General features: G+C 35.6%; 1 protein-coding gene across 23 annotated transcripts in view; it reads left to right on the top strand.

Annotated features, from left to right (window-relative positions):
• The window catches only part of RBFOX1 (RNA binding fox-1 homolog 1), a 743,472-nt gene that overhangs the window by 662,192 nt on the left and 65,057 nt on the right, over window positions 1-16,223 (top strand). For 22 of the 23 annotated variants that reach the window (XM_052679517.1, XM_052679520.1, XM_052679521.1 and 19 more), the window contains one exon: window positions 15,143-15,223. The exons of the other annotated variant lie outside the window; for it this stretch is intronic. In XM_052679517.1, coding sequence (XP_052535477.1) covers window positions 15,143-15,223 — 81 coding nt within the window. The remainder of the gene's footprint in view (window positions 1-15,142; window positions 15,224-16,223) is intronic. 23 annotated transcript variants of the gene reach the window in all.

The raw sequence follows: 16,223 nt of genomic DNA on the forward strand, positions 1-16,223 counted from the left end.
TTGATCTTGTGTGAGGAGTTGGTGAACCAACCCTGAACCTGCATAAATTAGGAAGTCAGAGTTATTAGTCATTTTATATAAATGACTTTGTGTTAATGACAAATATAATAATATTTCCATAGTACAGTAATCAATTTTCTAATACGTATGCAGAATTAACAGTCTGACTTATAATTGTCTCATGAAGTAGGGCATGAAGAGTTCACATAGTTTGTAAATTAAAATCAATATTTTCAATCTCTCCTGAAGGTAATTTTCTTAATTTACTGGATTTTTTCCTAACATTTATTTTTTCTTTTAATTATAAAATGGCAGGTTATTGATTTTTTTTTTTTTGTATAAGTCCCAAGTGCATTTTTATTGCCAACGCAAGGGAGGTGTTTGCCCTTCTTAATGAGAATCTTTAATTACCATTAGAAGAGTATTAATTTAATTTTATGAATTATGCCATGCACTCTACCACACCTATGCAGAAAGTTCTATCCAGGATACTTAATGTATTTCAGTATTTTTTTCTGTGTACATATACAGACCTTTTTATTTTGCATATTTTCTGTAATGACTGAAATAAACTTTTGTCTCACAGATGTTTAAAGATTCCTTTAAGCAATATAGATTAAAATAAGCAAACAGAAAAAAACTGTGCACAAACTCTTAAAGTCATTAAAAATGAAATAGTTCTTCTATGCCATAATGGAATGCTGTGGCATATCTTTATTTATGCATCCACCCGCCTTACCTGGAAAAGAAGCAGTTTCACTTATGAAGGTTTTAAATTTAGAAATGTGATTTTTTTTAAGACAGTTAAAGTTACAGTCACTTGGTTTAATTATTGTCTCCAATGCTGTCATGTTGAAGTCTATTCCATCTATTCCACAGTCTGTGCAAGAAATTTCTTCTGCTCTAATAAATGATGAAAAATTTGGCCACTTCTGAAATAAAAATGAAATATTTCTAGAAAAACTGTTGATTTAAAGTACCTTTAATCTTCATAAATAAGTAAAAAAAAAAAAATCCCAGAAGGTTATACAAAGCTGTCAGGATGGCAGTGATGAATGGCAAATTCACCCGTTTCTCAATTGCTGGTGAAGACACACGCCGCAAGGCTTAACCGTATTGTACATCATATCTGCCAACTCATTTCTGTGATTAAATATTCCATCAGTGTGGGCTATAAGGCGGTAAAGCTTAACAAGATTCATAAGATGCACCACTTGAATACACATAACTCACTTCCTTCGAAAAAGAGCACCCCGCATGCAAAAGAAAATTAGAATTGAGTTAAATTACTCCATAAGACAAGATCAATAGAGAAAGGAAAAGATCCCCTAATGCAATGCAAATCTAAGATATAGTTATGTCCTGACAACTTGAAGCAGACAATTAAAGTCAAATAGGGAGGAACGCGATGTAAATCAAATCTAAAACCTTGAAGATAATGGTAAACAGTAGGACCAGTGACATGATCCTTACAGCTCTGCTTTTTTTCTCTGAGTGTACTCTTCTGTAAAAGAATGCCTTTTTGAGGGAACATATGACAGACAAATATGGAGACTATAAGATAAACAGCAGGTTTATGTAACAGCAGGTGCAATGTAAGTAGACTACTTCTTATGGTCAACATACTATATATTAAGAAATATGATTTTTTTTTTCCTGAGTAGCCCTCCGAAGACTATTTTTCTGACTTAAAAATGCCCATCCCGTAATAAATTAGAACACTCCAAGCACATGGATATCCATGCTGTGTGGTACCATAAATGGGAATTAACAGTAAGATGTTCACAAAGAGCCATTTGAAAGCTGTGGTTTTAATTCAGAGGTCAGTAAGACTCCCTCATAGCTTCTGAGTGTGGGTGTACAAGGGCCTGGCTCTCAGGCATACCTTTAACCCTTCTCCAGGTTCGCAGTAATGTCCTAAAATGGCATTTCATAATAAGCAAAAGAACTGTTATTTGTACCATTTCAAAGAACTCCACTTTTCAAAATGAACTTACTATAATCAATAGGTAATTAAAAATATTTGCTGTACCTCCAAAGAGTCTCCTTCGAGTTAATAAAAGGATACTTTTTATCTTTATGAGAAAGAAATATTAATGAAGTTATCATTTCCATTCCCGCATATCTCTACCAGAAAACTATTTATCAAGTTGTTATGAAGGTCTTAATGAAGAAATTTGTAAGAAGCACCATGTGGTTCATTTCACAAGGTCTCCGTACAAACTGGGACTTTTCATTTATTTATGTATCCATCTAATTTTAAATCAATCCCATAGTGAAACATAATTGTGCTGTGTTAAGCATGTGTCTGTTATCCATCCTTGCATGCTCATCTGTGATTGACAAACAGAAAGATTTTCAGACTGATTTCTTTATTAGGAGCACTTTGGCACTTTGTTACTGTAAGTTGTTGCGTTCTGTTTCTGTGGTGGTGTTACGATGTGATTTCTACTTGCTTATTTCCTTTTATATCAGTGTTTATTTTATGCTTGATACCCAACCTCTATTTCAGCCTTGGGCAGTCTGAAAGTGAAGTGCTATTTTGTTCCTTTTAGAGCTACTGCTGATCTTCCATTTTTTCTTTCCTTTCTTTTTGTAAATGCGGAATTGTTGAGTATTCTCTTCCACTCTTTCATGGAATGTAGAGTTTTGTTGCACTCAAATTACTACGACAGATCAGTCCTTCAATATAGATAACTTGAGACTCAGTAAGGCCATTTTAAGGGAATTTGTATTTGCAAGTGTTAGAACATATATTTTAGGGTTTGTAGGTGGTGAGAGGCTTCTTTTGGATCGTTTCAGTGTGTGAAGTTGGATGAAAAGATGTTACAGGAATGACTTAGCAATATAGTGAATGTTCTTTCAGAGGACAGGAGTGACCACAGGAGTGTATGTAAGTATATAGTCATAGCCAGCAAACAGTATACTATTCCAAAATTATGAATTGTCAGTGGAGCAAAAAAAGGACTTGTATTGGTTCTTTTCCACTAATTATATGCATAGCACACAAATTACAAACATTTAATAGAGATTTCATATTCCTTTTTCTTAGGTAATTAATTAGATACTATTTTTCCTGAATAGTCAGGAAGTTGTAGATGTTTTTTCAGCAGCTAGTTGCAAGTGCCATCCTACATGGCTAAATAGAAGATATTGTAAGCTTACATGTATCCATGGACAGAATCACAGAGTTTTGAGGTATCTGGTCCAATACCCCCTGTTCACGGTAGGTCTTCTAAAGCAAGCTGCCCAGGCCCATGTCCAGACGGCTTTTGAGCACCTCTGAGGATGGAGACTGCACAACCTTTACAAGCAGTTGTTCTTAGTCGCCCTGATCATAAAAAAGTAATCCCTGGCTTGTGGACAGAACCTCATGTGCTTTCAGCTGTGCCCATTACCATCCTGTCACTGGGTACTGCTCAAGTGAGCCTTGCTTTATCTTCTTTCCGTCTCTTTTCAGATAGTTGTATGTGTTGACGAGATTCACCCGAGCATTCTTTTCTCCAGGTTGAGCTGTCAGAGCTTTCCTCATAGCAGAGATGGGCCTGTTCCTTAATAATCTTAGTGGTTAATGCAATTATCTCTATATTCGTTAGTTCAGCTCTTCTTCATAGTCACTTTTCTTCCGCTAACACCGTTTGAAGAGTTGTTTTCACTTCATAAATAGTCATAACTCAGTAAGCACTATTGTAGATGTCCAGTCTCTTGAACAGTTCACACGTGTCATTTTAAGGTGGCTTGGGTATTTTTTCCTATCAGTTAAAATGTAAGCAGGGGGAAAAGCTTGTGCTTTTGTCTCTACGTACATACAGTCACAGTATGGGGCTTTAGGATGCTGTGGATTTGGAAACCAGCAGTTATCTTTCAGGAGGCAGATTTTTGTAACAAGATTCCTTTCATAAGTTTGATTTAAACTTAGAAGTATAATGCTGTTTTTAATTAAGAAATAAAGAAATACCATAATACAATATATATAAACATGCGCTTAAATAAGAACCCAAGAGACGAGAGGGTTTTAGTATGTTTGCTAACGCTAATTCTCTTTGTCCGTGTATTAAAGCGTGTGTTTCTGGAGTGTAAAAACACCTGGGATTCATTTAATCTTTCTAGCCTCTTCCTTTGAATTTAAATGACTGTTGCATAATACCTTAGAAATGCTTTCCAGTGAAAGCGTTTGGAATTTGTGAAGCTGAGTTACATGATTGTCCAGCAGTTGTAAATGCTTGGGTGAAAGTTCACTGCACCATATCTATAGAATTTAATTTTGGTGGAACTTGGCTGTTTATCAATACATAGATTAATTTATTTTAAAACAAATTACATATGCTTAAATTTGAATTTAGTCATTGACTTAAATAGGTTTTTTCAAATAAACATCTTCTCAACATTAACTAAAATGATTTTCTAAATACATGAAAATGAACTAATTGTCCCCCTGCGAGTTCTGTATAGATGTTCCTTTTCAAAGTGTAAAACAAATCTGTAATGTTTCAAAAATCATGTTAGACTACCATTGTATAACTGGCGACATCCTAGTTAGCTAAACACCAGGAGTGACAGTTAATGCTTGTCTGAAATTTCTGTGGAACTGTTGCAAGTCATTACAGTCAGAATTCTAGTTTATGAAAAATTAATAAAGTCAGAATTTGGCATCTGTACTAGATATTTTCAAACAAAATATTGTAGAACTTAATTATGCCTTATGCTGAAGAACAATACTAATGCCTTTATTTTTTGAAATATTAGTTTCATGATTTGCTTATACATTAAAATTTGGAGCAAGGTTAATTGATGCAGATTTGTCATTCCATTGAAGCTTGTATATTTTAAAAAGAAAATGAGATACTGTCAGTACTACTCTTTTAAACAATGGTCTATTTTGATATATATTTGAAAACACAGTATACAGTTGGGTTTTGATATTATTGCTATTTGATCAGTAAAAGAAATTCTATACGCATGATTATTTCATGGTAAATCTTGACTGGTAGATAGATCTTTTAACAGCACATAGAGAATGGTTCTGGCTTCTTCGGTGTAGAAGTTTGGTAGGTTTGACCATAGCCTGGTATAGAGGTATCACTTGAGATGATTATGAATTTGTGCACAAATAGAATTTGGAAAAACATAAACTGTATATATGCTGAAATTTGAAATTCTTTCAAAACAGGAAGGAGGGAAGTGTCTGGGGGGGGGGTGGGGGGGGGAAGCGATGAGTTTCAATCTGTTTGCTCATCAGTGAAGTTTTCTTGAAATGTAGGTTTTGAGTTTTCTACAAATCATCCTTATTTATGTGATAGTCCACTTTGACTTGTCTTATTTAATTATGTAATTACACAGCAAAACCAGGCTGACCCTATCTCACTACTTGGAGTCTATGGATATGGAGCTGATTGGTCTAAATTAGTGCTGCATCACTGTAATGGTGTGGTATGAGGTCAGATTGCTGATGCTGAAGATTTTTCTAAAAGTCGTATCAGTAGCCATGGAATCTTGATGAAGAATACTTTGAGAATATAAAGCAATACCAGAAGCTGATAGAGCTGCCATGGGTGCAAAGCACACAGCTGAGGCAGGGAAGGCAAGTGATGAATTGTCACATTAGATGCTGAAACGCAGAAAACCTGTAGAAATGAAGTATTATATAGAAGTCTATGCAAATAGATATTGTGAGAAAGGAAGTAGGACCAGAATGAATGATAGCAAATGTTCTCTAATGTCTGTTCCTCCTGTATGTTAGGAATTTTTTTTTATTATTATTTTTTAGTGAAAACAGATTAAGATTTCCTCAGTGGTAGTTCTATCAGGTAACATGTATGAAAATTTCTTGCTTTCTTTAGGTAAACTTGTTCATTTTTTAATATCTAATCCAAAATAATTTCTTTACTATGAGTGGTGAGGTGCTGGAAGAGCTGCCCAGAGAGGTTGTGGATGTCCTGTCCCTAGAGGCGTACAAGGCCAGATTGGATGGGGCCCTGAGCTGCCTGGTCTGGAATTAAATGAGGATTTGGATGGCCCTGCATGTGGCAAGGGGGTTGGAAATTCATGATCCTTGAGGTCTCTTCCAACCCTGGCAATTCTGTAATTCTGTGAAATAAAGCAATGTGTATAGGGTAGGCTGGGAATGTCAAACTGCTGTGCATGAGTAAGCCTGAATTCTGCTTAACACCTGTCCTGTGAGTTGATAGATGAATACAGGACCAGCTGTAATCATAATCAAATGTGTAATTATGACTACAGCTTACTTGTTTTAGTACTTTTTCTAGGAAGATCAGTATCATTATATTTCTAGGAAGATGTGTATTAAAAGGATGTTGTAATTGGTTCATAGAGGGAAATATGTGGATTGTTAATATATACACAGAAACTGCCCTGAGCTTCACGTAGCTAGAAACTAGAACAGATGTATTGCATTTGCTGTATTCTTGAGTTTTACTTTGGATTGCACACTTTTGACTGTTTTGAAAAAAATACTTTTTTAATTGTATGCAAGATGTTCAAATGCTACCTAAATAATAGCATGATAGTTGAGACTACAGGGGCAGCGTGAAATCCATGCTACTGTTCGGAGTATTAGCATTTTTTTAGGTGGTTTCCCCACTTGCCACGTATTGGCTTGGGATTGTATGGAATGTAAGTGGAATGGATTCAGATAGCTAGAAACTGCTCTGGAAGCTGAGAACTGCACTAGAAACTCCGCGTGCACACCTGATGTCATGTGCTCTGTAAGGGGGTGTAAAAATTTGAGTCAGACTGGTTTTAGACACCTCTGAACTATGTGTGGTGGAGCTGTTTGCTTCAGGGGACAAGATTAAGCCTAGTCCAGTGCTACCCTCCAGACCATACCTGTCCACCCTGCTAGTTTTATGTTTTGTTGTCCTTTTTAGTATTTTTTCAATAAAAAAATATTACAAATAAAAGAAGTTTTATTACTTTTATATATATTGACTATATTATATATTTATTTATTTGGCCTCAGACAATTCCTCTTCTCTCAGTGTGGTTCATACAAACGAAACTGCATGGTGTAGCTTTGGAGACTGGATATAAACCAGCTGTTAAATAGCTACTGCTACTGTTATATACCAATTAGATATGTTATACCAATTAGTGGACAGTACAGAGTTAGCCTTGGTGTGCACTGCCTATGGACCTGAAGCCTAGGCTCCTGTATTCAGGGAGGTTTTCTTAAACTTGATATTGTAATTCAAATACCAATCATAGCTACATGCAAAGAGCACTGTCTTAAAAATCTCTCAGAGGGTAATTTGAGACAAACTACAGTTAATTGGTAAAAGTCTTGTTTGTTCAGGACTCTGTGGAATGTGTGCAATGTTAGATAAGGTTGTAAATTAATAAAAATCAGTGGAATAAATCCCTGTGATTAAAAGGATAACAAAGTTAGAGGGATCCGTGAGTTAGGATGGACAGTCAGGCAGACAGACAATTTTGAAATGTAACGTAATAAAGTAATATATGAAATGTGAAGTTAATACAGTTAAGTGGAATGGAAAACAACTCTGATGCGTTTTAAACCTTGATTACATTTGAAAATTAATGCTAAAGCAGTTTAAGATTATGTTGAATCGTATTCCAAACATATAGCTAATGTCTTCTGTTTTCTGCCTTGCATTTTCTTCTCGTTTTGGGGCATCAGATCACAGAATCCCCAGTACATTTACATTTCAATTGAATTTCATATTGAGGGTACTGAGATTTCAGTTGTTTATTTATCTGCAGACCTGTCTGAGGCAAAGTTATATTCTTCAGTGGGACGCAATACCCAGTATTGCTGCGTCAGATTTTCTTTGTGAAAATGATTTGGGGAAAATCCCCAAGTATAGAACTGCTTATAGTAAAAGGTGAGTGTTTGGGAAAGTTTGGATATGTTGCTTTACCTTGTTGTGATGGTTTTTTTCAAGCTCATAAAATTCTGAAATCTGACTAGGCTGGTGAAATAATAAGCTAACAAAATTCAGGATTATACCCAGTGATTCATTTTCTTCTTTATATTCTCAGCTATAGCTTGTCGTTCAGAGTTTTTAGTATAAAAACAGCACCCATTAGGGTAAGCAAATAGAACTGAGAAATTAGTAGTTTGCATCTCCACATCTAATTGCATTGGATTTGCATTTCTGTCTTATCGATTTATTCAAATAGGTAATTTACACAGAAAATAGTGTCTTGATGCAGTATGAGAGGATAAAACACAAACTACATCTACTTGTAATCCCTCCAGGGCTATGAAAACTGTAGTATTCGTGTTTGTGCAGGAGGGCTTCAGTTTCATTTGTTTGTGATTTAATTCTTATTGCAGTCCCTACTCATAAGGTTTTCAGCAGAATATAAGTTCATTTCTATATTCTCAAGTATCTTATTTCAAGAAGAGTGTAATACCAGCTCAGTATTTGTATTTATAGTTCAGAATTTCTTTTGTGCTTTTTCCTCATAGTTGCAAGTGAACCCAGATCAAGTTAAAAGAGCCAACACCAACCATCATTTATATATGTTATAGTCTAGGGGGGGACAGAAAGATAAGGAGTAAAGATCTGATTTTCAGAGGTCCTGAACAGCTTCAGTGGGACACATCTCTCTGTGTATGATCACAGAGAATAGTACAGCATGTCCGTCTGTATGAACATGAACAACATACTTGGCTGGAAAGTTACGCTTACGGGCAGTAGTGACAGTGCTACTGCTTTTATATGATTACACAGTGCACTTTAGATTTTTTTTGTGACAGTATGTGAATGAAGGTTCACATCCAGGTATGAATGTTAAAAATTCACTAACAAGCATAGGGAAACTCTCCAGGGTTGCTAGGTATTTTGGTACAAGCAACAGCTGAGTTTGTGTTGGTAAGTTTCTCCCTTTTGATTACCAGACAAGGAATGCGAATGGCTGATTAAACTTTTTTTTTTTAAATTGTATTTGGAAAGCGCAGTTTATTGTGTTTGCTTTGCATTGTGGAGTGGAAACATTACAAAAAAAATGTAGCCTATCTTTGTTAGTCAGCATGCTAAAGAAAATACCACCGAGTCAGTCACAGTGTTTGTTTCTAATTTGGCATTACTTTGCCTCAGACCAAGAATGCTATGGCACAATCTATGGCTGCATGGGTAATCTATTCCTCCTTAGTGCCTCAGAAGTGCATGTTCCTTTCATCTTTTCACTGATAAAGATTTAAAGCAGTGTTGTGGGGCAGGGAAAGGATGCTGGCATGGGAGTAGGGCTTGAATGAATTTGCCACTTGACAGATTCCATTCTATTTGTAATGCTTTTTCCAGCCTAAGACACTACAGTACATAGTGGTAAGTGATCTAACCAGCTGTGTGTGGCATGTCAGGTCCCAGGGAAGGAGAGCTAAAGATTACGTATGGACTGTATCTGCTACAGAAGGGAGAGGTGAGGAGAAGGGGAATTGAGAGAATCTCAGATAAAATTCTTAGCAGAGCTGCAAACATTGTTGCTTATCTGGGTTTTAGTTAGATGATGTAGGAAACATCTAGACCCAGTATGTGACTTAATATACTGGCCAATGAATATGTATAACAGGAAAGGGAAGTCTGTTTCCCAAAAACAAGGAGTAATTGGAAGGATGACTGATGAATAACGTTTGTTGCGAAATGCACTGTTGTTCCCTGAGTCATTGCTTAATTTTATTGAGTGTTTTGGTGACACTTTGAGAGATCGTAATAAAGAAACATGCACTGTGCTCAGAAGAGTGATGGAAGGAAACTGGAACAGAATTTCTGCATGAAAAGATTCTGTAAAATGTCTTAGAACAACAGTACCCCCCAAAATTTCCTGTTTTTAAAAAACTTTGAGATTCTACATAAATCAAGGGATGTATTACATAAATATTAGAGTATGTATGGAATACATACTTATCAGTTCTTATCAGAAGGCAAGTAGGTATACATCGGTCATTCATAATTGAATGTCTTTCAGATTTGCTGTTGGAATGTAATTCAGATAGTGATTTGGACTTTGAAAACTCACTTTTGGTCACTAACTACGTTAGATTCTCCTTCCTGCCAATAAATTATCATGTTTAAATGAAATTCCATGTATAACTTTGAGGCAATTAAAGATAACTTTTGTTTTAGATAATAAAAAAAAGGGAATAAAGGATTATAGGAAGTATTCTTGAATGTTCCTAGTTAATTTCTGCAAATGGAAGTATTTAAATAATCAATACAGGCATCCAGGAATGGCCGTGTTGTAATCTGAAGGAGGAGTATTCTGTTTACAAAAAGTTCACTAGTAACCAATGACATTCAAGAAGCACTTTTTTGTAAACATTCTCAAAAGTGTACTAATGCCATGGAAGTTGTTGATAATGAAGGGCCCAGCTAACACTTACCAACTAGTGTATATGAAGCTCTTCAAACTCCCTTGTCAGATGGGATAATGGATGCTAACATTCAGTATTATTGTATAACAGTGGCCTTTTTAGTTAGGTCTTCTTTATCCATTTCTGTGGTGTATTTGAAATAACTCATTAAAGATCAGTGTTCCTTTGCAGCACAAAAGTAATTCTATTTGTGGCTGGAAAGGCCTAATTATACTTTTAAAACAGCAAATCAGGTGCTTCATGGTTTGTTTATGAGGTCTCTGATAACTAACAAATATGCTGACATGTTTGTGAGAGATACAGCCTCATAGTTTCTTCAGATGTTGTACATAGAAATGAAAAGTAGAGGTATAATAGATATTGTTGAGAGCATAGGAATAACCACTTATTGCAGAAAGTAGAAGGAAAACAGGGACCAGAATGACTGAGAACTAGCACAGGGACTAAATTGATCTATAAACCACCCAGCTGTACTGGAAGAAAGGGAAAATGAAATAGAAATTGCTGAATTTAAAAAGCAATGCAGCTTTTATATTAGAGCTATAAATTAACAATCTATGATAACTCAGATAAAATATTATAAAATATTCTTTTTTACATTTTAGCAACCAACCTGGTGCTTGGTTGCCAAAAGCAGGAAGACAGTCCTATTGGTAAGAGTAGAATAGATGTTTATAATGAAGAGCTGCTTTATCAAGGGTGCTGAGTGTGCAACAGATAAGAGTGGTGTAATCTTCACAAAATCTCCTTGTATGCAGTAACCTTAGTTTTTGTATTGTAAGTTCTCATTTTACTTTCCTGTCCTCTAATACTCAGAGGAGACCAGCCCTGAATATCGACTTAATTTCTGCCACTGAAAATGCTTGTGTTCTTGCACTTATGTCATGTTTTTTCCCTGGATGGTCATGGAGTACTATTCTGTCCTCTTCTTTTTTGTAACTCTCTAAAGATTCTTGTAGAGTAAATAACAGCACTGTAAACAGGAAGCTTTTTGCCTGGTAGCGGATGTACTAAATAAAGGTAGTGGGAGCTGATGTACTGTGACCTTGGGTTCTTGGTAACTGTTTATGAACTTTATACAATTGTTAGTGAAGGTTTCTGAAAGTTCCATCTTCTTTATGTGACAAAAGACAGCTATTCCCACAGTCAAGGTCTTGCTATGTTATCGATTTTGTTTGCTTCAGCACCGTATTTTTAAAAAAAATGATTTGAATTTTTCTTCTAAAAATGTTGTTCCAATTTATACTTCCTCAAAGGATGCCAGATTCCAGCCAATTGTGCAAACTCTTATAAGCTTATTCCAGATTTTACTTTTAAATTGTCTGTACTGCTGGTTACAAAGTGGTTCCAGTCTGACCAAGAAACTATTTTTTTGCAGAACTGATCCCTTATAAATTTCTGAGAAGTCCTTCCATTGTTGATGGATTCCTGGTCAGTCTGATTACTCCTGAGCTACCCGAGTGTTCACAAAATACCATGAACTTTGCAATAGTCCTCATATGAGGAACTAGTCTGTGGGTTATTATATTTACATTTCTGCTTATGCTCTACAGATAAATTTGTGTAAGTCACGAGAATAGGAACTACACAAAAAAACTTACTTTTGAAACTATGGAAAAACGAGAAAAATACTTCTAGTTCCATATCTTCGAATGATTTGGAACTGAATTTTTAGGATCTTGAAAATATTAATAATTTCAAATAATTTTTCTCACTGCCCTGAATATTTTGAGAGTAATTATTTCCTCAAAATAACTATAATTCTTAAACCAAAGGACCTAATCAAACTGTATGTTCTTAACGTTGAGCTGTATGAGAAAACATTGAAGAGTGAGCTTGGGAAGTACATTTTTGTGCTTGCTGCCTGCCATTAAGCCAAGGATGAGTGATGCACCTGTCCTGGGGGGTTATTTGCAGTTTTATCATGTGCTGCCAACGTGCCCTGCTGCAGCCCAGCTGCCTGCTGCTGTGTGCAGGACAGCCCATGGCTCAGCCACTACAGGCTGCTCTCCTACCGTAACACCTAGCAGCTAGGCTGCCCCAGCTTCCTTTCTGCCACAGGTCTCCTCTGCCAAAGCTCTCCTCTGAGCCACAGTATGCCTCTAGTGAATACACTCTTCAAATATGTATGCTTTTTTTTTTTTTTTCTGAGCCTTTTGAGAGAGTCAGGAGAGGCTTTCAGCTGATGATTTCCAAAATCCCATAGCACTAGTCACATGTGACCAAATATGTAAATGCTCATAATAGAAAGAAGTGAAAAAGCAGTTCAGATGCTTCTTAATGAGAAAGTATCAGCTCGAAGTATGCTGCTACAGAAGGGACTGCAGAATTACGAATGAACTCTTGCATGACTGTAATTTTTTTTGAAGTTCATCAGCTCCACAATATTATTAAATTATAGTTTGGAAAGAAATATTAATAACTTTATGTTCAAATCCTCTTTCTTAAAAAATAATCTTCATTCTATCACGGTAGAATTTTCAGTACTCTAGAGGAAAAAGAAAACATTTTTTTTTTTTCATCAGGGAACTCACTGATTGTTTTCATGTTCTGAGGTTTTCACAGAAGTGTTTTATTGAAAATAGTTCCATCTTCACCCTGTTCTACTATTAAAAATTTAAGTATTTTTAATACAAAAAATGAGAAGCAGAAGTCAATTTTTCTCACAAAATTAGATTAAAAGTTTCAATTTTTTTTTCCAAAATATCTAATAATGGTGACTTAACTGATAATTTTATGCACAAATTCAAATGGAGAATGTCCAAATAAAATTACAAAATCTGGTAGCATGGATGAAAAAAGCACCCATTTTAAAGCATTTCATTATAAATGAACCCAGAGAAAGGAAATTTAGACTCTCATGTGATTGCAACAGAGAAATTTTAATAAGAATGTTAACTGCAAAGAATAATAACATCTCTAATTGCACACCGTAGAAAAAGCAAAGTTTTAATTTGTTGGATAAGATACATGAAATATAATCCTCAATTTTTGAAAACCATTAGCATTCTGTACTTGCTAAGTATACTTGAAGTCATGATACTTAAATTACTTTTATGAAAATTACTGTTTTTGATGTTTTTTTCGTTTCACTCAGCTGGATGAACTCATTTATACCTTCAGTTCATATTTTCAGGCCTCTGTAGAAGCATCTATATGGTGTTAAATACATCCATATTCCTGTGTTTCCTACTGTTGGTCATCTGCCAGTCTGAAAATTGGGATTGCTATTGGAATCTCTGATCTCTACAGGTGTACGTTCCTTTATTTCGCGGCTTCCACACATAAGACAGAACAAACAGAAGGCCTTGTTTTGCATTTAAGACTAGTACTGAATGGCTGAAAAAAAATAGCAGAAGAAAAAAAAAAAAAAAAAAAAGCAAGTATCTCCAAAGCCCAGTAATGAAGTTTGTACTATGGTCTGAGAATTTGAAAGCACAAAGTTTCATGAGATTTCCAGTGCTCTCGCACTTAGCTATGTTGTTGCAATTACCAGAATTTTATTTCTTTTCAGTGTTTTGCGTATTTTCCAGCTCATTTAACAGCTGCAAGTGACAGTTAAAAAAAAAAAAAAAAAGTTAATGATAGAAAAGTATTTGCAAACTTGTTTTTGAAATAAATCAGGTTTGGTAACTGCATGTAGTTTGAGGGTTGCTATTGTTGGATCAGCCACTTCTGATTTATTGAGTTACTTTGCCTGCAAGTCAACACATGACTTCTCTTAATTGTCTCTGAAATTTTCAGGTAAATTTAATATATTTGGAACTGTGTGTTTCACGCATTCTGGCAGCTTAAAGTACATCAGTGTATGTTCATACACTGTATATTGTTTGTGTGTATGTATATATATAAACGTATCTGCAAAAAACAGATGCATCACAGCCTACTCCTCCTGGAGGTGTGCAGGTGGAGAGTTTTTTTTCCTACCATAGAGAATTACATTAAACAATCTTTATTCATCTAAGAATGCTGGGGTATAACCACAGAGAAAGATGCTGACATAGCAAGGTATTTGATTTAAATTTATTAAAACAAACGCAAAACAATTCTAAACTTTGTTGATTTCTTTAAAATGGAAATGCATCAAAGAAGAGCTGTTTCAAATTGATTTGTTTATTATTTTTACTTTTTTTTTCTTCGTTTTTTGATGGTTTTCTTTCTTCTGTTTTGTTCTTAATCCTCAATCCACCTGTATAGTGGAACACAGAATATGTTTAAGTATTTCTCATTCATGCAAAGAACACTGAAATCTTTACATGCATAGTCATATTTTGGTTTCTCTCACACCAGTGCTAGTTTAAGTAATATAACTGAGATCATGCTTGGTCTGTACATATGAGCTTTGCAGTCTGATTTATCTGTTTGCTCGATAGCCTCTCATCTCAGCCAGAGTTTGGGGATGAGAAGCAGGGGTTGGTGGGGGAGCTTTGCAGAAGCTCACAGCAGGGCTCCTGAGGCTTTGGAGTTGCAGGGCAGAGAGGGAGAGAGCAGCTGCAGCAGGGTGAGGTACCTGGGCGTGCTGCTAACAAACACAGCCTGCGCCAGTTTCCCTATGTGATAAAGAGGGCATTTGGATTTGGGGGGGGATGTCTGTGTTTTGCTTTTTCCAATGTAAAATTGTACATGCTTACTGGGGCTCTTTCTGTTTGGTGAAATTAAAGGACTATAAGGGCCTCTGCTTCACTGCACTGCTTCAGTTATGGCTTTATTTCTGTTTTGAGATAAAACTGAGGTTTAGTTTGAGTGTTCCAAAACCAGATACCACTTTCTCTCTCTCTCTTGTAGGCAGGGTGCTGCTGTGCCAGGCAAACCAGGAGGGATCTCCCGTGTACAGTGCCCCCAGTTCACTAGTATACACATCCACAAGTAAGCTAGTGTTAACGGCTGTTATTTTTTTCCTGTTTTGTGACAAAGGACATTATTATGAATTAAGCCCCATTATACTGTAAATTTTCCGACTAGTTCTTGTTAAGGTAAATGTGGTATTTGTGAACATTTGTAAGTAAGTAATGTTAAAGGATCATTCAATGTTTTTACTTGCATCCTTGTCCTAAAAGAATATTTTGTGGGAGCAAAAAAAAAATGAAGAAAGAAAAGCCCCAATATTGGACTGTTCTACTGTTCTACAGAAATGTTCAAAAGTTCTACATTAACAGTGATTATTTTTTTAATTGTTACTTTTTTTTTTTAATCCAGGACTGTTGTTCATTCTGTATTTTCTGCAGAAGATGAAGTTGTGTTGCTTTTTCTTACTTGGCCACAACTTTGGTTTAATAAAGTCTCATAATATGCCAGTGCTTGCCTGTGTCAAGAAATAAAAATAAATATGATGTTTTCTTTTGAGTGGGAGGGGGGAGTGAAGGAAGAAGACTGTGCAATGGTTATTTTGGATAATGTGCCATAAGAAAAATAATGAAGAGAAGGTGAGACAATACTGGCTGCCATCAGCCAATATTTATGTTCAAAATTTTGGAGTATCAATGTCTTCTCTAAAATTCTGATGCAGACATAGATCCAAATCCTGAGAATGTTTTTGTTGTATCAGTTGTACCACTGATGCCCATTCCAAAATCTTGTCAGATGAACAGGTGTCTAGCCATGTGACATAGGAACAATTGTGCTCATTAATAGATGAAACAGTGCAAGTAGCCAAAGATGAGGAAATCACTGTTCTTCAGGTAGTGACCTTTTAAATTATCCATGGAAGCAAGAATTGCTGATTAACAGTCAAAAAGAACATCTTTTGCTTGTTGCAATACAGAAGTTTCTTCTTCCCTGTTGTTTGCTGAATTAGGTCGAAGATCAGTATTTGCTGTGTGTTCTTAGCAGTTCTCTGTAAGTAACTGTCTGATTTAGCAGCATTATG

Source organism: Tympanuchus pallidicinctus, unplaced genomic scaffold (genome assembly GCF_026119805.1).
Source record: "Tympanuchus pallidicinctus isolate F22 unplaced genomic scaffold, pur_lepc_1.0 scaffold18, whole genome shotgun sequence".
NCBI lineage: Eukaryota > Metazoa > Chordata > Aves > Galliformes > Phasianidae > Tympanuchus > Tympanuchus pallidicinctus.